At 44.0% G+C, this 25,377-nt stretch overlaps 1 protein-coding gene across 3 annotated transcripts in view; it reads left to right on the forward strand.

The window, feature by feature from the left end:
• ABCA1 (ATP binding cassette subfamily A member 1) overlaps window positions 1-25,377 on the forward strand; it is a 103,115-nt gene that overhangs the window by 44,713 nt on the left and 33,025 nt on the right. For all 3 annotated transcript variants that reach the window (XM_065860176.2, XM_065860180.2, XM_071801989.1), the window contains exons 6-11: window positions 5,308-5,429; window positions 10,384-10,575; window positions 18,471-18,557; window positions 23,048-23,288; window positions 23,855-23,994; window positions 24,694-24,810. In XM_065860176.2, the coding sequence (XP_065716248.1) occupies window positions 5,308-5,429; window positions 10,384-10,575; window positions 18,471-18,557; window positions 23,048-23,288; window positions 23,855-23,994; window positions 24,694-24,810 (899 nt within the window). The remainder of the gene's footprint in view (window positions 1-5,307; window positions 5,430-10,383; window positions 10,576-18,470; window positions 18,558-23,047; window positions 23,289-23,854; window positions 23,995-24,693; window positions 24,811-25,377) is intronic.

Consider the following 25,377-nt stretch of genomic DNA (forward strand, 5'->3'; position numbering starts at 1 on the left):
GGCGGCAGCATCTTGCTTGTGCGCCGAGAGACCCGCGACAATGGGCAGAATCTCGACGAGAATCCCGTTTTTATACTGGCTGATCAGACCTGACTGTAGGCATTCCAGAAGCTTCTCTGCACCCCCATCCTGGCTGTGGGGTGACCCTGAAGCCTCCAAATGTCCCCCACACTGGCCGCAGGTGCCCAGTGGCTCCCTGGCGCCTCGACACTCCCTTCTCCTAATGGCCCTGGCCAGGGTGCTCTGGGCCAAACAAAGAAGCTGTTAGCCTCAAGTAGCAGAGAGAGAGGGAGATGTGCCTACTCCTTCCATACTGAAGCAGGGCGGGGGGGGGGGGGAGGTTTGCGTCCTGCCACAGGGATACACTGCCCTGCCTTCCTCTTAGCGTCTGAAGTAACTTATGCCATGAGTCCCCTTCTCCCCCTTTCTTCACCTTGTAGGAATTTAGAACATGTGAAGCTGGGAAGTAAACAGTAGATCTGACTGTTTTGACTGAGCTTGTTTTAAACTGCCTGAAAATCTGGTTTACTGCAGGTTATGGGCACAAACCTTTTGGGCAGAATCTCCCCAATTTGAAGTCAGATCTGGTGAGCGTTGTACTCTACAGCACATTGAGATATGTTGAAATACCACTTGCACACCTTTTGTTTTTAGAAGGCAGTGTTCAGGATATGAAAACTGGAGCTACAATTTCCATGAAGTTTTGTTTTTCTACCCTATTGTTTAATTTTAAGACACTGCACCATTAAGTTTCTGGAGGAAGGTATGAGCTCTCTATGCCTCCAAGCAAAGCAAGAAAGAATGGGAGAGAATTTTGAGGGGAATAGTCTTGCTCTGTAACCTGTCCTCAGAGGCTTTTTTGTCCCATTTGTTCATAGATCTTTCTAGTGCTGCTGGAAATAGTCATTGCTTACTGTGGGACCTGTCATGATAATACTTGTAGTAAGACCAGCAAGTCAAAACTAGTTCCTGGCTGTGGTTTCGCTTGTTCTTTACTTCATTGAGCCACCTTTTGACCTTATGAAGGTAACTAGGGATGTGTTTCTAGAATGAAGACACTAAAAAAGCCCCCTGGCTATAGAGAATGTTTGTACTATGGACACTCTTCATCACACAGTGCTTCTGTTCTAACCTGCATGGAATGGGGACCTCACATAGCACTGACTTACTATTTCTCATAATGAGCATTTTTTTGTTTGCTGTTCAATTTAATCAATAATGTAGAAAGCATGGATGTTCTGGTTTTCTTTGCTAATTAACGTGGATGTCTTGAGCTACTGGAGTAATTGTTGTATTTTTTTTTTCAATTGTCACAATGGTTTGATTCTCAAGCAAGGAATAACCAGCCTAGCTCTGTGCTCAGGCATGAAGGTGATGGAAAAGGTTGAGCTGTCTGAAAAATGTAAATTTTACAAATATTTAAGACAGTGTGGAGATGCTCTGCAATCTGAAAATCAAGAGTTTCTGGTTTCCATGCCCAGAATTCAGCCTCCAAGCTCAGTTTTAACTGTGTGGAAGTGAAGGACAGCTTTGCCTTTCATGAAGCCCATATCTCTGAAATGCCACCGTGCGCATCGTGGCCTGTGACTTCAGAGAGGAAAGGTGTTTTTGCAGTTAAGGCACAGACAAGACCCCCAGCTCTGGGAGTTCTTGGTTCTGCTGTAGGCTTCTTTAAGAGACTGTAGGGAGGACTTTTCTCCCTACCCCAGGTGGGAAATAGACTTCTGTTTGTTTCATGTGGATGGGGGCTGTCTCCTGCTTCATTGCCATACAGTGCCTGAGCTGGAGCCAGGCAGAACAAAAGCACTTCAGCCCCACTGGGCCTGCAATCATTGGGGGCTATTTGCACAGTTTCTAAGCGAAGTCTGTGTTTGTTCTCTGCTGTTCTGCTGTTGCTCCCTCAGGGTCAGGACTGAAACTGTAGAAGTAGTCTATCACGAGGACAAGCTACCTCAAAATTTCTTCTGCAGGTGTTCATCCTACCACTCAGTCAGTGAAATGGTTCACATCAGATCTGGCTGTCATCGACTTTGGTTGCTCAGTGTGGCCTTAGGCTCATCTCCACATTTGTGCCTGGGACTTGTCTTGGTTGCTGGGACCTGAGGTTTCATTCAGAAGGCAGTAGCCTGTGGTGGTGAGGGGAGCTGGTGGGACTATGGCTCCCCTGGTTTTTTGTTGAAGGTGGAGAGAGGGAAGAAGAGGCTGTGCATCCACATCAGCAAAGTATGTAGAGAGACTTCTCTCAGTGTTGTCTGGGCACTGCAGCTGCATTGCTCTGTGCCAGCCTGCTTGCAATAGCTGACTGTGTCAATGCTCTTGGCCTGTCTCAAGTGTGAGAGAAGATGCATGAATTAAGTCTTGTTTGAGCTGACATTTTGCCTCACGTTTTTTGAGTAACTTGATAGCGTGTCTGAGCTTTTATGGCAAGAAAATATTGCAGTAGTAGGCCTCTGGTTGTAAAAAGTTTTCTTCTACTCAAAATGTTTGCATTATTAGGTAAGCTTGGTATTAACCTTCAAAAGACTTGCCTGTTTCTTTTGTTTTCTATTTTTGGAGGTGCTCTTTTGACTAATGCTCTTGTATTTCCTTAGACCCTAGTCAGCAGTCAGTCTTGGAGGAAAATGGCTATTTTCAGGAGGAGACCTCTAACTCTTGTCTTTTTGAAGTATTTATAGCAGGAATTTAGACTGATTTCAGTGTTCAGTGCTTTTCTGTGGTTTCATGTGCAAGTCATTATGCATGTCTCCATGATTGAGGGAGATTGCATAAGACATGGAGTTACAAGTGTTACAAGTAGGATCAGATGAAGTGGGGGAGAAAATGCATGGTAAGAAAGGCAGGCTGTTTGCTTTGGGCACTGCAACAGGACCATGGTGTTGGGATTCAGTCCCTTGGTCTCACAGAGCTTCCATGTGTGGCTTAGTCAGACAAGGGTTCTGAGCAGTGAGCACAGGCTCATGACTACCTGGCTGGCAGCCAAGCATTGTCCTGCAAGCAGTTTTGGTAACTTTACATTCTGTTCCCTTTGTGTTTTCCTCCAAATGATGATGAAAACTCCTTTAGATGTTTGTAGGAGTCGCCTTGGAAGGCAGTTTTGATTTTCAGCAAATTCTAGTGCCGAGCAAGCCTGCAAATGCTCAGTGTGATGAAAAGGCCTGGGAGAAATGCCTTGTTAATGCTGGGCTGGTTAATTACAGCTGTGGAAGATGTCAGGCTCTTTGTTACTCCCCATCATTATTATGATCAGGCCAGCAGGAGTCCCAATGTAGTTCAGGTTGCTTTCCTGTGATTACCTATCAAATATGTCCCTGACCAAGAAAATCCTGCTTTTATATGACCAAAAAACCCCAAACCAAACCCATAAACAAAAAAGCCTAAGGAAACCCAAAAACAAAACCAACAATGAGGAAGCAGAAAAGTAGAATTATTGCTTGGTTACTTTTTCTTAAAAGGTGTGTGGCCCTTTAAGAGGACCTTGAAAAATATTTTAAGTGGGGACAGATTAAATGAAAAAGCTTGCAAACATCTAATCTCTGCATGCCATTGTGCCTTCAGCCAGCTACCCTTGTCCATCTGAGTTTCCAAACTGTTGATGATCTCATAAGAAAATAAACAAACTGCAGAAGTGTTTAGGGACTTCAGCCCATTTAGAAAGTAACCAAGGAATCAGGGTGGGGGGAATTTTTCCTTCAGTTGCGGTGAAGCAGGATGCCTCTACTGGAAAGAAATTAACTCTTTAATGTTATTGAAGGAGCCAGGTCTTTTTGCAGCCTTTTCCTGGGCTGGGAGAGCAAATGGATGGTGGTTGGTTTTGGTGATGGGGTACAGTGGGTCATTTGCACCATGTGATCGAAACTGGTATATTGCTGAGTGGTCCTGCTAGGGAGAGAGAGAGGAGGGCAAGGGAGAAACCTTCATCCCAAAGTAACCTCTGCGTCGTCTCAGCAAAGGCGGGTGATGTACTTTTCTTGTGTGTGTGTGGAACAAAAAGGCAGCAGGGAATTTGTAACTGGATATGTAGCTGAGGGAGCAATGACCGTCAGTAACCTCTGCGCTTGGTGCGGCAGGAGCAGAGCGCGCGGCTTCCTCGCCTTCCACCGCCCTACCCAGTGAAACCACAGCAAGCAGAAGTGGCACTGGGACCACCAGCCTCCCCACTACTGCCCCTGGCATCCTGAGTGCCCAGAATGCTTTTTCCCCATGGTGTCACCTGCTGAGTTAAGTAAAAAACATGGAAGAGGGGAAAAAAAAGTTTTGTTACAGCTGTTCTCTGTAGGAGGGGGAAGGTACAAACTCTTGGGGCTCTCTTGTGTTACTTTCATTTTAGAGCTTGTTATTTTCCTCTGCTTGCTGTTGGCTGCAGCATCCTCTCTTCCTACAGTAGAAAAAGCAGTGTGACACCTAGCTGGTTGATTTGGCTTAGCCTGGAAATCTTCACTCCAGTAAATCCCATGAGACCTGCTCTCTCAGCTCCTACTGGCATAGCTGGTTTCCTCATCACTGCTTATTTAAGCTTAGTAAAGGCAGATTTGTTTTCTGTCTTAACAAAAGAAAAAGTAAAGTGGGGGTCAGTTGCTTAAGCTCCAAGTTTGTGAAGTTTAATGGTGTGCGTAAGATTATTATTATTTCCAGATGGTTCTCCTCTGCTGTGATGGAGATATAAATTTTTTTTAAAGGCAAAAGCTTAAACACCAATGGCTTCAGAAGGTGAAGCTTTTGGGAAAGAAAACTGAGTTAAAAAGCATTTGCAGAAATTTTGCAGAGTGTTAAAATTGCTTCCTACGATAGATCTGCATGCGATTCTGTATTACATCTGTGTGTCTGCATATGTCATGTTTTAAAATATATGGTAGAATACATTCACTAAGAACTTCACTAAATACAGGCTAGTAAGTCCTTCAGTGTTCTATGCACCAGCTCCATCCTGTGTTCGGTAACATCACAGGGATTAAGTGAAGCTGAATCTTTGTGCAAGGCTAATGCTTGCAGCCCAGATCAGGGGAGCAGCTTGGTTTGCCTTGTTGCTTCTGTGTGTGTATGTGCAAATTAAGCTGAAGTAATAATGTTCATGGGAGTTGTTTTTTAAAAGTTCTTTATTCTTGAGATCAAGACATCACAGATTGATATCTAGAAAGTTGCCAAGTCTCAGAGCACTTTGCCAGCAGCTCCTCTTTTCCCTTTGTGTTATGGTTTGTGTGATTCCCTCTCCTTTATTTGTCAGCTTTGTTTTTCCTGTTCAGAACTCTCACATGAGTTTCCCTTTGTCTTAGCCCTGACCAGAATATTGCTTGTTTTGTCACTTTCTAGACTTGAAACTTCGGGATTTCCTGGTTGACAATGAGAAGTTCTCAGACTTCCTCCATCATAATGTGTCCATGCCATCATCTGCAGTAGAGGAGCTACTGGCTGCAGAGGTCAACCTCCAGCAGGTAAAGAGCACTTTCAACCACTAACATAATGCTTGTCTATTGTTTGTTTAACCATAGTGCCAAGATGCACAGTGCAGGACCCTTCTGTGCTAGGTGTTATACAAACACGGAAGAAAACTTAATCCCTGCTTCTGTCTTCCCTCTTGCCCTCAATGTTTCATTTGGTTGTAAGCTGTAAAAGGATGCTGAGACCCACATGCAGATGTTTTGACCTGCGTAAGAAAATAGCCTAGTACCCTTCAGGCTACAGTGAATTTCTTTCCTGTTGGTGCGGGGAGTTTTTTGTTTGCTTGTTTTTTTCTTGTTCACACATAAAACATTGGTTAAGTTGCTAGTGTTCCTTGAACTGTTTTACTTTGATTAGCAAAAGAAAATAATTGGTAGGTTGATCACTCAGCATGGACTGGAGCAGAATTTGTCTGTTGCTCTGCCTTAGATCCCTGTGCAACAGAAGGAGGCATACTTTTTGGTTTGTGGCCAACTCCTCAAGACAGTGAACTTGTATATTACATTGTACCAGAGAGTCCTGGTCTCATGTGAAACTCATGAGTGCTCCCATGATTGCTTCCATAAAAATAGGTAGTGGTAACAGTGGGCTGGAGCCCCTGTCTTAGGATTGCTGTCTTCCACAGTCAAGTTCAGAACATGTTTTTGCACAAGTTTGTGTAGATTACTTCAGTTGCTCTTGCCTTACCCACCAACACTGTAACCCCATTGTAGAAGGCCACCAGACTTGTCAGATACAATTTGCCCTTAGTAAAGCCATCTTGACTGTCACAAATCACCTCCTTATTTTCCATGTGCCTTAGCATAATTTCCAGGAGGATATGCTCCATGATCTTGTTAGGCACAGAAATGAGACTGACTGGCCTTGTAGTTCCCTGGCTCTTCCTTCTTCCCTATTTTAAAAATGGGGGTTATGTTTCCCCTTTTCCAGTTACTGGGAACTTTACCAAACTGCTGCAACTTATCAAATATGGTGGATAGCGGCTTAGCAACTTCTTCCACCAGTTCCTGCAGGACGCATGGGTACATCTCATCAGGTCTCATGCACTTGTGCACCTTCAGATTTCTTAGATGGTCTTGAATCTGATCTTCTTCAGCAAAGCCTTTGACACTGTCTCCCATAATACACTCCCTCAAAATCTGGTAGCCTATGGCTTAGACAAGTGCACTCTCTGCTGGGTTAAGAACTGGCTGGAGGGCCGGGCTCAGAGAGTGCTGGTGAATGGGGCTGTATCTAGCTGGCGGCCAGTCACTAGTGGTGCCCCCCAGGGGTCAGTGTTGGGTCCAGTCCTGTTTAACATCTTTATTGATTATTTAGATGAGGGTATTGAGAACATGATCAGCAAATTTGCTGATAACACCAAGTTGGGAGGGAGTGTCGACCTGCTGGAAGGCAGGAGGGCTCTGCAAAGGGATCTGGATAGACTGGAAAAATGGGCTGATTCCAATGGGATGAAGATCAACAAGGCCAAGTGCCGGGTCCTGCACTTTGGCCACAACAACCCCCTGCAGTGTTACAGGCTGGGCACAGAGTGGCTGGAGAGCAGTCAGGCAGAAAGGGACCTGGGGGTACTGATTGACAGGAAGTTCAACATGAGCCAACAGCGTGCCCCGGTGGCCAAGAAGGCCAATGGTATCCTGTCCCGTATCAAAAATAGCGTGGTCAGCAGGACAAGGAAGGTCATTCTTCCCCTGTACTCTGCATTGGTGAGGCCACACCTGGAGTATTGTGTTCAGTTCTGGGCCCCTCAGTTCGGGAAGGATATTGAAGTGCTGGAGCGGGTCCAGAGAAGAGCAACAAGACTGGTGAAGGGACTTGAGCACAAGACCTATGGGGAGAGGCTGAGGGAGCTGGGGTTGTTTAGTCTGGAGAAGAGGAGGCTTAGGGGTGACCTCATCACTCTCTATAACTACGTGAAAGGAAGTTATAGCCAGGTGGGGATTGGTCTCTTCTCCCAGGCAGTTAGCAATAGGACAAGGGAGGCATGGGCTTAAACTCTGCCAGGGGGAAATTTAGGCTGGATATTAGAAAGAAATTCTTTACGGAGAGAGTGATCAGGCATTGGAATGGCCTGCCCAGGGAGGTGGTGGACTCACCGTCCCTGGAGGTTTTTAAACTGAGATTGGACATGGCACTTAGTGCCATGATCTAGTAAATGGACTGAAGTTGGACCAAGGGTTGGACTTGATGATCTCTGAGGTCTTTTCCAACCCAGTCGATTCTGTGATTCTCCTACAGTGGTTGGTTCTATGTTCTCTTAGTCTTACAAGTTAAGGATACATTCTATTAAAATAAGTAAGGTGGAAAAAAAATCTTACCCATTTTAGGCCATAGGTTTTGCTTTACTTGAAACTAATTTGCCTGAAATTCATGCTAGTTTGAAACAGAATTGTGCTACAGATGGTTCTGTGAGGATAACCAGAAGGCTTCAGCAGCAACAAAATCAATCCTTCTAAGCTGATGGAAAAGTAGAAAGATTTTCAAAGAGGTGAAAAAGCTAGTTCTGGCCTGAAATTGTGTGAGTGCTATGTTATATAGGTTGTCTATGGAAAAGCTAATGAAAGGAGAAGAGTTTAGCTTTTATGTATGTAAGGTATCTGAAGGGCAATGGAGGGGTTATCAGTTGGATAGTTCTTGCTTGAATGCTTTAAGCTTTATTCTTGTTTGTGGAGCTCTTGTGCTGATTCTGCCAGGACACTGGGAGTGATGTTTTTTGCTCTTAATAGTGGTTTGTGCTTTTTGGGATAGCAGAAGAGCTAAGCAACATGGCAGTAAGCTGCAGAGGAGGGCAGTGGCCCACCAAATCTTTGAGCACTTTTCTGATGCAGATAGTAACTGAGAGGCAGAGGTCTCTCTTCCTGCAGGATGACTTTATCTGACTCACAAAATGAAACTCTGAATTTGCTGGAGATTTGAGCTGGAGATCTGACCTTGATACTGAGGTGCATAGTGGCTGCAGTGTTAATAGTCAGTAGCTGTGTGGTCTCTGACTGTATGAGTGCGTCACAGCTTCATTCACAAGGCCATATAGAAGGGCCTGTTCAGAGTATGCAAACTTCTCACAGCACATACAGCCTTCTCCTGCAGTCTGTTAGTGTCCTGTGGTTGTTCAGCAATCCCAGAAGTTAAAATTTGCAAGCAAGGAACTGAAATCACCAAGGGCAGGGAACTGTTCGTTGATGTTACTGTGGTGACAGTACTCCAACATGCTGAGCAGAGTTGTGTATCCAGCACACTTGAATACAGCCCCAATACATAGAAATGGTCAAAGCCTTGTCTTGATGGGCATGTTGCCTCCTGGTGCAGATTGTCTCAATCTTGTGTTTCTCTTATAGTGGCAGGTGTGCCCAGAGGCATGTGGGGTTTGGGAGTGTGCTGTTTAGTGTGCTGTTGTTGTCCAGGTGTGGCCAAACAGCTGTAAAGTGGCTTGTACGGCAAGAATAGGTCCCATCCCTAGGAAGAGCTGAGGTCCTGGGTCAGGGCTGCAGTGTGATTTGTTGAGTGGCAGTATGAGTAAATAGTAATGGCCAGGGTGTATGCTGCCTGGATCACATTTCCATGTTTCATACAGCAGGCAAGTCCCAGAAGAGAATAATGGGACTTGTGAGAACAAAACAGTCACCTGTGTCTGCTTTCAGACATGAGCCTGGCACTTTGAAAATCCCACCACCCAAACTATTTAAAAAGGCCTTCCTTTTTGATGCAAGAGCTATCTGATTTATTCAGCTGAGTGTACAGCATAGAAACATCCTATTTTTGGCATAAGGGATGTAGACTAAAGTTAAAGGTTTGCACAAGTGTTACATTATAAATCTCTCTCCTGTCCTGCCAGTTCTATCTGCTTGTTTTCTGAACAGAGTGCACTTTTCCCCTGAGATTTTTGATGCCCTTTTGGTTTTGAAAGATGAGAACTTTCAGACATACCAGCATGATTCAGGAACTGTTAGCTCTTCTGGGGTGTAGATCAATCCTCTTTAGTTGTTACTGGAAGTTGAGCAATGCACACTGGGTATTACAAAAAAACAAAAAAATAAATGACGTGTGAGGCGTTTGTTACCTGTGCATTGTTCCCGCTGTCTAGCCCCAAGACAAACAGAGAGTTCTTTTGGTTGGAAGATTCTGGATTTTCCTTGTGTTTAACACCTTTATGAAGCGTGCACCTATCTGACATGTACCTGTTTGTTGCTCAGCAAACCTAAATCCTATAGCTGACCTTATTATGAGAAACTAGGCCATCGGGTGGTACTTTAGATGGATTTTATGCATTTCTTTAATAAGGCAGTTATTTGTGGATTAGGAAACATTGACAAGCAAACTATCATCTAAAGTAAAATATGCCTGTGAAAGAAGACTCTAGGATCTTCTCCTTTGTTGCAGCCAGTGAGAGAATTTTTTTCACTGATACATTGTCTGCCCCAAAACACTGCAAAATGTTTCTCTGAGCAGTTAATAAAGAGATACTTCAGAGCTAAGGAAGAAGGTGATGCTGATCCAGAACAGAAAATGTTGCTGACAGTTATATCTAAGGAGTTTGGGACATAGGTCTTTTGCCCTTCACATACATTTGCAAGACTTGTGTCTGGTCACAAACCTTGTTTTGTCTCTGTGGCTCAGTTCCCAGAACACCAAAGATTAGGCAATGTGTGTGCCCTTGCTTGGAAGAAATGGCTGCTGTAGAGGACAGGATCACTGCTGCTATGTGTATGTTTGAGGGGAATTGGAGAGGGACCTGCCTCCTCCAGGGCTTTTTGCCCCATGCACTCAGCAGGGAAACATGTTTTTCTTGGAATTGAGTTGTGCGTGGGTCAGGGCTGTGCAACCTGTAGAGAAGAACACCTTCTTACCTCTATCTGGAAATGTTATGAATGGTTAGTGTTGTCTAGGTGATAGCCAGTTTTGTGCTATGAATTTTACATGAAGACTTACATGCTTTCTCCACTTTTCCAGGTCATTGTGTCTGGTTACCGAATGCGACTGCGAGATCTCTGCAATAGCTCAAAACTGTCTGAATTTCTTACAATCCAAAATCAGACAGTGGCTGTGGACTCTGAAGCCTTCATTTGCACTTTGCCAAAGGAAAAGCTCCATGCAGTGGAACAAGCCTTCCATGCTAACCTGAATCCTTTGAAGCCTCTCCAGGTGAGTCCACTGGTCCCACCTGTGAGAAGCTAGTACTGACACAGTGACGTTTTCTTGGGCTTTCAGTCTAAGAACTTATCCCTGCATTTCCGGAGTGAACTGCTTGCTGGCAGGAAGAAAGATGGTCTTTATCAGTGGAGCACGAACAACATTGCTTTTTCCTGTCACTCTTCCTGTTGCAGTGTGGTACTTGCAGAGTATAAATGTGTGTGGTCTGCAGTGCAGTTTGTCAAGAGGAAAATATTTATGCTGAGTTGTAACAAACAGGCCCTTGGTTGCCCCTGTGGTTTGGTCAGATGTTGTGTCTTGGCTGGAATGATCCCAGAATACAATTTACTTCTTATCGTAGAGTTTGCACCCTAAGGGTTATGAGAAACAGGGAGTGCAGTAGGGAAATGAGGTGTTGATTTTGCTCAGGAACTTAAAAGTGTGTATTTAATCCTATGAATATGAGCAAGCAATATACCCAGGTGGCCAAGAAGGCCAACGACATCCTGGCGTGTATCAGAAATAGTATGGCCAGCAGGACAAAGGAAGTGGTCATCCCTCTGTACTCGGCACTGGTGGGGCAGCACCTCAGATCCTGTGTTAGTTTTGGACCCCTTGCTAGAAGAAAGACATTGAGGTGCTGGAGCAAGTTCAGAGAAGGACAACAAATCTGGTGAGGGATCTGGAGCACAAGTCTGATGAGGAGCAGGTGAAGGAGCTGAGCTATTTAACCTGGAGAAAAGGAGGCTGAGGAGAGACTTCATTGCTCTCTGCAACTACCTGAAAGGAGGTTGTAGCATGGAGGGTGTTGGTCTCTTCTCCTGAGTAGCAAGCGATAGGACAAGAGGAAATGGCCTCAAGTTGCACCAGTGGAGGTTCAGATTGGATATTAGAGAAAAATTCTTCACGGAAAGGTTAGTCAGGCATTGGAACAGGCTGCCCAGGGAAGTGGTTGAGTCACTGTCCCTGAAGGTAATGAATACATATGTAGATGTGGCACTTCAGGACATGGTATAGTGGTGGATTTGGCAGTGTTAGGTTAACGATTGGATTAAATGATCTTATGGGTCTTTCTGAACCTAAACAATTCTATGATTCAATGTTAGATAAACCTGTGCTGACTGTTAAAATCATCACCCTCTGCCTTTACCATGGGGCCACTGAGTGCTGAAGTTTCTAGCCAGTGGCAAGCCACAACCTTTGAGCAAAGATCAGTCAAATTTTAAAGCCCTATTTCAAAGAATGACCAACTGAATTGGTTTTGGAGCAAGAATTCATTGAACTTTAGGAAAATACAGTATTTGGGAAGTAACTGGAAACTAGAGCAAACTTAGCTGTTTGCCTAGGAAACCCCAGTGATGCTTTGTTACTGGTCCCCAATATCTGGTAAAATAGAAAAGTTTGAGGAAGTTAGTGCTGGGAATAACAGTACGGAGAAGAGACCACAGAACCTACTCTGTTACCCACTGAAACAAACACTCTATTGTCTGCTGTGGAAGAAATAAACACTTTGACTGTGTGAGTTTCCAGATTTGATGAGCCTTTCAGGACTGAAAGTCATGTACCGCTTGCTTGGCTTTGTCCCCAGTCAAAGAAGGTCATTATCAAGCACTGGAATCATATTACTTTTCTGTGCAGTACATAGTGGTCAGTTACTTCCCTCCATGGTTCATCTTCTGTTTTCCATGTGTCCTCCATCTGCTTTTTTTTCTTTCCTGTTGGAAGAGCAGGATAAGTGTAAGTGTGAAGAGTTGAGGTAACAGCACTAAAATTGTCCTTGTAACAAAGATGACCTCTTTGAAAAGAAATGGCTATAAGAAGTTTCTTGTGTTCAGTTAGATTTCTATGCATGCATTTACTTTAAATCATTCAGAGATGCTAGAATTTTGGGGACTGAATGGAATGAAAATAGCCAGATAGAGCACAGCTCAGTATCGGTTTTTCTCAGCCCTTTGGAGACTCAGTCTTGCATTTTTTATTTATGGGAGTCCCTGCAACTTGCACTCAGTACCTACTTCTGTTAGCTGCATTGTTACATCTATATTGTTGATCAAAGAAAGTAGTCCTAAGTTACTCTGTCCTGCTTGGCACCAGCAAAGTAGGTTCAGACATAATGTCGAATTTTGGGGGACTTCTGAGAAGCTGGCTCCTAGTCTTAGCTTCAAAAGAAAAAAATCTCGAGTCCAGAAGCCAGCAGTTCTAAACCTACTCTGTGTTGTATACTATCTTGTAAAGGTCTACAGTTTTGCTCAAAAAAAATGTCACTGGCTACCCTGTAGTAAAGCTGGTATAATGTGCCAGTGAGTGAAATAAAAACTGACTGGCTTCAATGCAGCCAGGCAAAATGAACAAGTTAACTCTAGGATCAACACCAACACATTAGAAACTTAGTGTCTTTAAAGGCTAAAGAAGGGCCTTGACCTGCAGTAACATCTTGGAACAAAGAGGGAACTTTCTGTTCATGAACAAAGAAGGCTTTTGACATAGCTTATCGTTAAAGGCACTGTGGGTCAAATCTTGAACATGCGCACTAAAGACAGCATGCACTGTATCTACTACAGAACCTGTAAACCAATGCCAAAAGTGTGATCGGAGACGTATTTTTAATTTTTTTTGCTTAATTCCCATAACGTACTTTACAACAGGCATTTCAGGAAGTAAAAGTAAGGGCCAAATGAAATGCAGGTACAACAGCAATTCAGAGGTTGGGTTTTGACTCATGTAACAGGAACTGGACTCCACTGGTTGCAGCATTCTGTGCTTTTTGGAGAGACAGCACCTTAATATGACTAGGTCAATACAATTATGGTGAAAAGTACTTGCAACTGTGTGCAAGGCTTGTGTAAATTCAACACCAAGGGCTTGAAAAGTAAAACTAAAGTTTTTGCTACTCCATTGTGGCTATAGTTTTTTTGAACTGTTTTAATCCAGAAGACTCAGGCCAGTATCCACCTGCTTGTTCCTGCCTGTGTGCATTCCTGCTTGTTGTTCCATCTGCAAGATGATGCAGTAAATTACATCACAGAATTGATCTGGATTAAAAGTGACTGGCCTGATTGTGTGCTTACACAAACAGTTGTGCTGAAACATGAAGGACAGGGTGCAAGATTGAGAACCCAGTTATCAGGGTGTGCATGTGTGTGGGCTGAGACCCTGACATCAACATCTGCTTCTGCTGGCTTAAAGCATGTATCCATTTGCAGCATGAGGGAAACTACAAATGTTCTAGGTGGCTCACAACGAAACAGTAATTATTAGAAAAATATGGACAGAGCAGAGTTTTAAAAAGGAAATTAAATTGTGTGCATGGTGAAATACATAAGCCCTAAATGTCACAGCACTGTTAAGTAGTTTGGTTTTTTTAAAAAAAAAAGGCAAAAAATAAATGCTTTTCCTTACATACCTGTTCATCAGTTCTGTCCAGAATAGCATTACCCGAAGTGCAGTAGTACAGTTAAGACAAAGAAGGATTTCTAATTAAAATTTTCAACTGGAATTTCTAGCTCTGACACTTAGCCTTTATATGACTTCAATTTAGCCTACTCTGTAGGATGAGAAAACAGAGCCAAGCACACAGAGGTATGGTAGGGAGGTTAAAATGTGTTGTGTTATTCTTTCTAATGTAAGAACCTATTTGGGGCAGGCTGTTCAGATCAGCAGAATATCTGGGAATGATCACAAGGTGCCAAGGCAGAGGGTCAGTTTTCTTTCTTGACTGTACTCACTCCACTAGAAGCAAAAAATGTTTCAGAAAGTGAAATTCCCTTTTGCAGGACCCACATATTAATCTTCATCTGTACTCTGAAGCCTTTTGGTCAACAATAGGTACTATGGGGCATAGTGTATCTTGTACAAGCCCTTTGTGGATGCATCCTTACTTCTTGAGCGTTGCCTTGCACTGGGTGTAGTCACTGAGGTTGCAAGGCAGGAGAAGCTGGTTTTAGAACAGCAAAACAGTGCCTCTAACTGCATGCACATATTCCTGTTTCGGCTTTCTGCCAGTGCTAGACCAGCAGTTGTCTCATGGAAGAACTAGACAGTTTGGGAAAAGTTACAGGTACCCCTGGTTAGCAAAATCAATACCAATAAGTCAAGTCAGAGGTTTCCCACTGGACTGGTGGTGTGATGAGTGAGGACTGTCTTAAATCATAAAAATACCTGTCTGTGGGACAACTCCCCAGGTTTGAAAATGATATGGAGGGAAGGTTAAATGACAAAGACAATTAAAATTGGTCCAGTGGAATTTAATCTCAGCAGCACTGCCCAGAATGGGCTTTGCCACATCCACTTCCAGTGGTGTGGATCTGTAATAAGCCATAAAGATGTTATGACTTGGGTATTATAGTGGTCCTTAAAGGACTGTAGGTGAGCACATGAAAATCTGACTGGTTTTTCTCCCTTTGTAATATGGGTGGTATTTTGTCATATGATTAGCGTGAACTAAGCATTGAATAATAAACGCATTCCAGTTGAAAAATGGCTTTAGAAAATGTCCCTTAATGTAAATACATGCTGCAACTGAACTTATGACTTTCATTGCTCTTTTTAGAGTGTTTTCAGTCAAGCAAAATTATACCATGCTTTTAAGTAGCTGTGCTTTGGGACTTCCAGGAAATGAAAGCAGAAGCTTAAAGCCCGTGATTTTTCTGCAAAGTTCAGTGTAAAGTTTCTGCTAAGATCATTGTAAAGTTGCAATAACTAGTTCAAAGCAAACATGGCAGAGTGGTCTCATTAAGCAGAGACACCTGCATGGTGCTGACAGTGGCTGAATTTTGTTCTGAACTCTGAACACGTCATAACACATGCATTCTTCTGCACTTTAAAGAAACAGAGTTGTCCATCTCTTCTAGCAGGGCCTGACAGCTGGACTTATTCAAGGATTGGCTTGACTACACAATCAACTTCAGCCATCTCAAGTATTTGTCTCTATTTTGAATCTTGTAGCATGGACATATAAGCACACAGCGTCCAGTCAGTGCAGTCTGTACCTCAAGAGTATTATGATGCTGGCTGCTCCAAAAGACAAGTTCAGATGAAGGCACAACTTGACAACCACTAATACAGCAATTGCACAGGGCAGCTCTGTTCAAAACCCGCTACAACTTTGTCTTTCCACAGTGTGCCTAGAAAGGACAGGTAATGTTTTGTAGTATTTCACTGGAAAATTTGTCATTGCGCCCCATCAACAAGATGTAGTACAGACAGTGACGAAAGAGACTTTTGTCTCTTTTGGGACCAATCTTACTGGAGCTGCCCTGAATCTAGAGGACTCTTATGAATGTAGTGAACTACTTAATGAGCCACTGCGAAGAGTTATTTTCCAGGAAAATTCATGACATGCCCATATGTACAAAGAAGACTGGCCACTTCTTTTTTTTTTTTTGTCATTGTCTCTGGAGATATGACTTGAAAGGCTTCCTGACTGGGCCTGGGGGTGTAAAGAGTGGTGGTAAAAAAAGCAAAACTCCCTCCATAGCAGTGGCATTATTACAAGTTCTTGTGAGAAATGGAGTGTTGTGAATTTGATAGGGAAGAATGGTCAGGGTGGTGGGCTGTGAAAGGATAGGTGGGTTCTCCTCACATTTCAGGGTAAGGTTTGCAAGCCTCTTGAATCACTTAAGACTGGCATACTGGGTCAGACCAAAGTTCTGTTCAGCTCAGTGTCCTGAGTGCTAGGACAAACATGTGGTAACATTTCCTCAGTGTAGTGTTCTGTTCTTCAGTAGCTTGCAACTCAGCCTTTCTCAGCTGCTGCTGGGATCTTGGTGTTTAATAGCACTTGCTAAGCCTTTTTTCTTTAATGAATTATTTTAAGCCTTTCTCAAACCCACATGAACTTCCAGTACCTTCAGCACTGCTTAGTATCTACTGAATTTGTCTGTTTTGACAAAGTTGTGTGTGCAGTAGCTCTTTTGGTTTGTCTTAAATTGATCTTTTCACTGGAAGCCCTCTATTCCTGTATGATGGGGTGCAGTATGCAGTCATCCTGTGTTCCCATTCTCCTTCCTTCTTTTCATTCTACAGACCTCTGTCATAGCCTCTGTTTGTCATTATAGGTCACATTGGCAGAACTATAGTCTATTGTTCTTCCTTCAGAAGCCATTCTTGTCTTGAATCATACTTCTGGCCTTTTTCTGTACTTGTGTTCCGTCAGAGATGAAAGACCCACATAGTACTTGAGAATGGGGATTACACTGTGAATTTATATTGATGTTGGTCTGTCTTATCACTGTAATAAGATCTCCCTTTCTGAGTAGCAGTTGGTAGTTCAGAGCCACCAAAGGGTATCTTAAGGTAGAACTGTCTTCTCCCTATGTCCTTTGCACTGAATTTCAGCTGGTCCTTAATAACAGTGTGTCAGCATGCAGACCTTTGACTAATCCTTTGTAATTGGCTTTTGACTCTTCACTGCTCTGTGAATTAGCATCATCAGAAGACTGTTCCTCATCCACCCTGTCGATGAATCACTTCTGAGTACAGTGAACAACACAAATCTGTTTAGACCTCGAAGTATATGGAGCTGAGCAAGCACATGTACTGTTATGCATGAACCAAGGACTTTCTACCTCATCTTGTTGCTAAAGTTGTAGTGCAGATGTGTACCTTTGATATGTTGACTGCATTTCTTTAAATATGTCTTGAAGGTCTTTGTGGGGAGATTGAATTGCATTATTTTTAGCCCTAATGAAATGTTTTGATTTATCTGAACCTTAAGGACTGTGTCTATCAGAAATGCATAGAGGTTAGAGAGATTTGCCCTGAATTTGCAACTGGTTTTGGGGCAGGTACTGCTTGTGTGCTCAGAAAAACATAGTCTTAAGTCCCTCAGCAGATCAGTTGAACAGTGCCCATTTACACCAGCTGGCACTGACCAGGTCTTATCACCCTCTAGCAAATCAACTAGAACAAGTGAAATCCTCCAGACTTTGCTTCTAGAAGTTACCCTGGGAATGATGTGAAAACAAAAAGCCTCAGCCCAGAAAATGTGTTCCAAAATCAAGGGCCTTGGCTGTTCCCCTGTGTGTCACAATGCTGTAACTTTAGCATGCTTTCAAATGCTGCAACATGTAGCTGCTAATGTGAAATCTTAGGAAATTATTTTAATCTTAATTCCCTTGAAAGAGGGGTTGTGTCCAAATGTTTCCCATGCAAGATAATCCAGGTATATCAACAGAAGGGAAAAAGAGTGCCACAAACCAAAACCCAGGCCCACCAGTTACCTGTAGACCAACTGGAAACAAAGAATTGTCTTCAGTGTGACTCTGTGCTAGAGCAAAGAGTTTCCTGAAAGCTGTGCCTTCCACTTCTGGAAACCTGTCAGACTTTCTCTTGTGGTGATAGTGAGTGTCAGCTGTTTCATGGAAGCTGGTTGTTTTAAAATATGCACTAGGTTTAGATAAAAAAAAGCGTCATGGGATGTACACTACAGCAGGAGTTCTCTGTATCTGAGCTGGTATCTGTGGAGTCCCACTGAAAGCTTGGGTCTACCAACTGGTCTTTTCCTCCTTGTAGACTTTACGTCCCCTTCTTGGCACTGGCTTACAGGATTTCAGGTCTGTCCACATGCTGTCCTGTAGGCTGAGCTTGTTTTGTGACCTGGAATGCAGGCCATCATTTGTACTGTAAGTGTATGTGCATGTATTTAGCATTTCATTGCGATGGTTCTTGTTATGGCATTTGTATAACTAACTTGTGAGGAAGGAAAGGGATGTCCCTGTTGCGTTGTAAGGCACTGACGCCCAGGATATTTTAAGGTTGCACAGAAAGCCAGCTCTGTCTTCCCCCTCAAGCACTTTACTATGTAAACAGTCCTCACTCTGCTTTTTTAACAAGAATATTTACAAGAGTTATATTTCTTTGTTTGTGCCTTGCAGTGACTTGAAGTTTCCTTTTCTCTCTTCTTGTAGAGACAACTTTCTTTCAATTCCTCCTTGTGGGATCTGTCAGAAAGCGTGGAAGTTTTGAGAGAGAGCCTTGGGAAGCTTGTTAAAGAGGTAAGAAGCACCTTTGTGTCAGGAGAACACATCACTGTGGTTGCTGTCTTAGCCTGCAATTGAGTACAAGAAGCGTGAGTCTCTGTGGTGCAATTCAAAGTCAAATCCCTGGCTTGTTTTCGAACTTCCCCCCATCCTACAGCTGTTCTCCTGGTGTCAGTAGAGGCAGCACACACTTTGCAACCCCATGACACTTGCAGTTACAAACACTGTAGGAGTTTATCAGATGTGTGGCTGAAGTTTGAGTCCTCATGGGAGGATCAGGAGTTAAGATGTTTTCTGTGTATTTTACCCTCTCAGAAGTAGCACAACTGCTGGGCTTGTGATACATCTGCTGCCTAGCAGTGCCTTGCAAACAATGTGGGGGTTCGCTTCGTAGTCTTTTCACTCAGTTGCCAACCATGTCAGGATTGCTACTTGGTTGTATTTGCGGGTCTCTGGGTGCAGTGAGGGTATGGCAGGCGGAAGAGGTGCTGTGGCTGTTCTAATCTGAGTTAGTTGCTATAGGCTACCATTTGCTCTTTGTCTAACTAGCTTTTTGGGGCAGAGGTAGGTTTGTGGTCCTTGTGGGGCACTTAGTGCAATGGCATCACAGCAATGACTAGGAAAGGCTGTGGCAAAACATAAATGGTGATTTACAGAGGCCAAGTGACATAGAGACTGCAAGTATTTGTTTTTGCAGGTGAAATGATAGATTAAGAAAAAAATCTCTGTGTGAGTCAAAAGTTCAAAACTGTTTTGTTTTGGGTTTTTTTTGAGCCAGAAACTTACCTCACTTGCTTTTTGGCTGGCTCTGACTTTAAAGTGCTGGTACTAGGCAAAAATGTTCTCTCCCTGAAGCAGAAATTGCAGCCGTCTAAACTAAACAATGCTGCTGCCTCCTCTCGCCTTTGCTGGTCTTCTGTCTTTGCATCAGAGTGGGAGCTCAGCGCTGTGAACGGTAGTAACCTCTGCGGGCAGCAGCAGCCTGGGTCACTCCAGGTTAGCGTGTGCTCCACTCCCACGAGGGGCGGCTGCTGGGAGCTTACACCATGCTAGCCAACAATTCCTGGCACACATCACTTCCCGAGTCCCACAGCCTGCTGCAGGGTCCCATTTACCGTGAAATAAGGTGATTCCAGGATCAGCTTCAGTTAAGACGGTGGCAGAGCTCTTGCTTCTAGCAGGGAGGCTGCCATTCGGAGTTTGATTACAGCTGTTTCCTGTTACGTCACTTAAGCTTGCCTTTTTTTTTTTCCGTGTCTGGGATAAAAATAATTGAAACCATGTGATACTCAGTTTGCTGATGTGGCTGAAAATGTCCCAGGGTAATGTGCCTTTTGCTTGGCAGCTGTTTTGGGTAGGACTACCTTTTATTCTGCCCTATTGCTGTGCAAACAAAGGCAGCTTTTTCCCCTGCATACAGCATGAGCTGCTCCAGATGGCTTGACCGAAAGTTACTTCTTATTGTCTGGCAGGCTGATTTCTGTGTGAAAAGGAGGGACTTGCTCCCTTGTTTTGAAGGGCAGCAGCTTGAGGGGTTAGAGAGAGCTATTGTTTGTGCCATGTCTAGGAGCCTTTCTAGTAAGGAATTTTAATTAGAGAATGGCCTGAACAAAATATTTGTCTCAGAGTGTGGGGATTGATTTGATCTGTGTCCCTGGGCTCTTTAAATCAACCTGGGATGGCAGATTACTAACACCAAGAGCAAGAGCAACTGTTAAGAAACACTTAGAGAGCCAAGTCTGATGTCTGGGAGAAGAAATAGCTCAGTAACCCTTCACACATACTTGCTTCTGGTATTGTGAACAGAGCAGCTCTGTATGTCAGTGTAAGTTGCTGTTGCCAAAGAGGAAACAAAGCTTACTCAAACTGTTTTAAAACCATGTGTAAAAAAAAAAAAAAAAAGTATTTGCTAATGTAGTCTCTCTGCAGGATGGTTAACAACTCGTACAGTCATGGGAATTAGCTGCGCTTCCTATTTGTGTAGGGAGTGTTAGGGAGTTTATAATACTTTAGCTAAAGCAGTTGACTTTTTGCTGAGAAAAAAAAAATCAGTTATTTTACTTAAGGTAGGAGAAACTCCCCAAGAGGTTCCTTTGAATTGGACACTCAAACTGTTAGAGCAGAAATGCAGCCTTGGCTTTTAGGTGAAGAGTCATAAAATCCAAAAATCCACATCAGCATATGTAACCAACAAATGCTGTTGTGTGGCATTTTTTTTCATTCATGTCCCATGATGCGAGTGTCTGGTCAGTCACCCGGGACCTCTGGAGATAGATGGAATGGCACCAGGGTGCAAAGACAGTAGTGAGGAAATGAAAGTGCACTTGAAGCCGTCGCTCTGGACACATGTGCTGAATCTCCAGGCTTTAGTTGTTCTCACAGCTGTCTTCCATCATATCAGTGTGTCATGTGTTTTCAGGCAGCTAAAAATAGAGGCTCCTTGTGTATGTGACACATAGGAGCTGTTGTCTAACATCAAGAATTTTTGTCCAGATGTTGGCACATCTAAAGCGTACACAGTGCTACCAATGAACACAAAGGGTCAGGTTTGCCTCCCAGTGTGAGGCCATAGACTCTGGGTGTGCTTTTCTTGGTTGAATTTGGATTGAGTTGTTCCAGCACACCATCACTTTGTGTGTTTTTGCTGGCTGACTTTGCCAGCTGTTCTAGACTTTGATGATCTGAGTTGTATTTAAACAAAGGTGACAAAACCAATACACAGTGGGCCAGACTGGCAGATGGTCTTTGACTGGCTGTTATTGTCTCTGAAAACAGGGGAGTTAGGCCATAGCATCTAAAGTTGCCTCTGAGATGCAGCTGACAAGCAATTACAAATAGGTGTCTAAGCAGCTCTGCTTGCCCTTATTAGTACGTGTTGCAGTCACAACAAGAACATCCAAGTTAATGTCACTTGGTATTTCTGTAGCAGTTAATCAATGAGATCAAATGCTAGGAAAGATTTTTAAAAGGGATGGAGAACCATCTAAAAGATAGATGTTACTATGATACAATATAAAACAGTGGATTGCCTCCCTTTTCGATATGGAATACAGATCTAGGCCCTTCCTCTCTTAAAGGGGGTAGCAGAACTGGAAAAAGTTTAGAGAAGGGCAGTTAGGATATTTAGAAGTGGAATGACTTTCACACAAGGAATATGGGGGGTAGGATGGGACTTGTCAGCTTGGAAAAGAAGTAAGTTGGTGATATGACAGAGGTCTATAGAGTTGAGTGGCCCAGGAAAAAAGAGATCAAAATTGAATGTTTGTTGTGTCTTCCGGTGCAAAAAACACAGCACCAAATGCAGCTAACCATAGCAAAGTTAAGAAAAAGGGAAGAAGAGGTTCTTTCCAGTGATGTATCAGATGGTAAAGACTTGTGGATGTTCAAAACTCCAGTTCACCGTGGAAGAAATTCATTGAGGATTAGGAAGTAGAAGTTACCTGAGCTGAAAATATATGGAAGCTGGAAAGTTACTTGGAAGTATCCTACATTCTTGCCCTTCACTTATTTTTTTCCTAACATCCACTTATTTTCCCAATCACAGAGGTTACTGAGATAAACTTAGTCTGTATGGGCACATCTCTGCTGATGTTCCCATATCTCCAGACAGGGTGTCTGAGAGCAATGCTCAAGTGTAGCATGAAACCAGTGCATGTGGAAGAGCATTGCTTTTTCTGTTACAGTGAGCTTGGCCATGCCTCTGAGTACTTGCAGTATTGTAGTGTCTCGGGCTGAAAACCACAATGTTCAGGTAGATATTCATGCCAGACAAATGAGTCTGCAGGTACCAATCATCCCAGACAGTTGTGTGTAATCACCTCAAGCCTCATGTCAGGCTGTCTGGGCAGAAAGCTCCTTGCTGTGGCTGGCTGCATGTACAGCACATGCTGTGATCAGGTTCCAGGCTGTAGTTGGGCTTGTTTTCAAGAGTTTTCTGGGAATGCTGTTTACAATGGTCAGGGAGGTGATGGGGCAGGGACAAGCAGTACCTGTCTAGGAGGTCAAACTGGATGCATGGTGTAAATCAATGAGGGCTTGTTGACCTTGGTGATATTGTGCCAGGTGACCCTGCTTGGGGCCTGCAGCTCATCCAGCCTGTGTCCCGTGAGCTGCACTCGCTTTGAATTGTTCTTTACTCCCTCTTCTGACTGAACTCACCCCACCCAGCATGAAGGGGCTCCACAAGAATTTGGGCAGTGTGCAACCAGGAGAAGTGGCTTCCATGTGAGAGAGCAGGAACCACCCACAGCACTGGAGGAGAAAACTTAAGAGTAAAGGGCTTGGTGAGGGCACATTCCTCGTGCGTGCACAGAAGAGATTTCCCACTCTATTCCACTGTGGCAGGGGGAAATGTGCTTTCCCTGGTCTTTACTGTTGATGTTGTATTCAATGGGATTTTCATCTTTTTAAAAACAGATGTGTGATTTGAAGGAGAGTGGCAAGATCATCTCCTTTTGCTAATCCTGTTCCTATCCCTGCTTCCACTCTCCCACCTCCTCCTCCAGTTGCTGAGCATGAAGAGCTGGAGCGACATGAGGCAAGAGGTGATGTTCCTGACCAACGTGAATGCCTCAAATTCCTCTATGCAGATCTACCAGGCTGTGTCACGCATTGTGTGCGGCCATCCTGAAGGTGGAGGGCTCAAAATTAAATCCCTCAACTGGTATGAGGATAACAATTACAAAGCACTGTTTGGAGGCAACAGCACTGAAGACGATGTAACTAACTTCTATGATAACTCCACAAGTAAGTGTAACTCTGGTATGGCCTAAGGTCCCATGGTTGTCATTGCTAGTGTTTCCCAAACTTCCATGGTTGAAGGCAGATGGTTCTGAGGGACTGCATACTTTCTGCTCTTTCAAAAAGGCATGCACGTGCTGCCTCCTGCATATCCACTGATGATATCAACATGCAAAGGATTCCCAAGGGCCTTTTGTAGAGTCTGCAGAAGGCTATGCAGTGGATCAGGGGAAGAGGGAGAACAGTCATGTGCAGCCTTTGAAAATCTGGCCTCTTACGGACAAATTTTGCTCTTGCCATGCAGTGGGGTTATGGGAGTGGTGCAGAACTAGCAGTGTGACTCTTAATGCTGGAGGCTACCTGGGTGTTACATGTGTGGGCAGATCACTGAGACTTGGGCTAAAAGGGACTTCTTGTGGACCTTTGCAGTAGAGGAGGGGTTTTGTTGTCTGACAAATGCTGTCCTTTTGGCTGTGACTGTCCTTAAAGCCCATGTAAGTGGGCATATGCCTTTGCCTTCTGCAGTTGTTACCATGCTGTTCAGCACCTTGCCCTTGTCCTTTCCTCCTCAGCACCCTACTGCAATGAACTGATGAAGAACCTGGAATCCAGCCCACTTTCCAGGATTATCTGGAGGGCCTTGAAACCCTTGCTGATTGGGAAGATCTTGTACACTCCAGACACACCGGCCATAAGGAAGGTCATGACTGAGGTAACTCTAGCCGTGTCTTGTGATATTTAGAATGATCTATGTCGTCTGGCTGTGCAGCTTAGCTGCTCTGTGTGAAGTTGGACCCAAACAGAAGCCTAGAAAGGATTGCCTGCAAAGTGTAGCCTCCCTAGTCTCTTGCATCCCATGCACTTGCTGTTGAAGGCTCAAGGGAAAAAGGCCAGGCTGAACAATTTTTCTAGACTTGACTGGAACCTTTCCTGGTGGTGCCTTTTGATTATCCATAGCCTTTGCATTTCTGATGTGGGATATGGGAGTGGAGAAGACATTGATCAGCCTTGAGGTGTCCTTCCTCTACTCCAGTGCAGGTTGGTCAGCAGATCCTTAATAATTTCTGATTGTGGTCTACCTAGTGTGATCTCTGATTCCCCAGGCTCCCTCAGCAAGACTCTTCTAGCATGTGGGGAGTGCCTGCCTCTGTGTGCCCTTCATGTCCAGGGCAAAGTCATTCTCTACCAAGCCTTGAAAGGCAGTGCTCAGCCACAGGCATCCACACACCCTGTTTTTGTTTTCCTTCCAAGTGCACTTTATTTTCCCTACTCTGGTCCTTACAGAAGCTGAGCTGCTGTTTGCATATAAGCAACACTCAGTACTTTACTTGACAGGTCAATGCACCCACTCAGCCTGCAGTGGATCTCTGCCAGCTTTTGGAAATAACCTTCCTCTCCACTTCACCAACAGGTGAACAGGACATTCCAGGAGCTGGGTGTGTTTCGTGACCTCGGGGGGATGTGGGAGGAGATAAGCCCGAAGATTTGGACATTGATGGAGAGTAGTCAGGAAATGGAGCTCATTCGGGTCAGTATGCTGTTCTCGCCAGAATCACCACTGTCATCTTCTGCAATAAGTGATGAAATGTTTATTTTAGATGATCTGTCAGTACTGAGCTGGGCAGATAAATACTATGGATGGGACACTTTCTTGAAACATGTGATTGTACCAGTCTTGCATTATGCTTGATACTCCATCCTTCTTGTAACAACCTGACAACCTGTTGCAAACGAGGGCAGTGCATGCTTAACATGGGTTTCTAGTCTACCTCTGAAGGGAAATGGGCTGTTTTCTCCAGTGTTGCACTAAAGTGGTATGAGTAGCTGGCTTGTGGTATTTTTGTAAACTGAGGACCTGTGAGGTTGGTGACATGTTCAGCTCCTTGTGCTGTGCACTTGTCCACAACAGTGCTCTCAAGATAGCAGCAAAGCAGGTGGACCTGCTGGAAAGCTGCACTGCAGAGAGGGACCTGGGAGTTCTGGTCGACAACAGGTTGACCATGAGTCAACAATGCACTTTTTTGGCCAAGAAGGCCAATGGTATCCTGGGGTGCATTAGGAAAAGTGTGACCAGCTGGTTAAGGGAGGTTATCCT

This window comes from Patagioenas fasciata, chromosome Z, assembly GCF_037038585.1.
Source record: "Patagioenas fasciata isolate bPatFas1 chromosome Z, bPatFas1.hap1, whole genome shotgun sequence".
In the NCBI taxonomy this organism is placed as follows: domain Eukaryota; kingdom Metazoa; phylum Chordata; class Aves; order Columbiformes; family Columbidae; genus Patagioenas; species Patagioenas fasciata.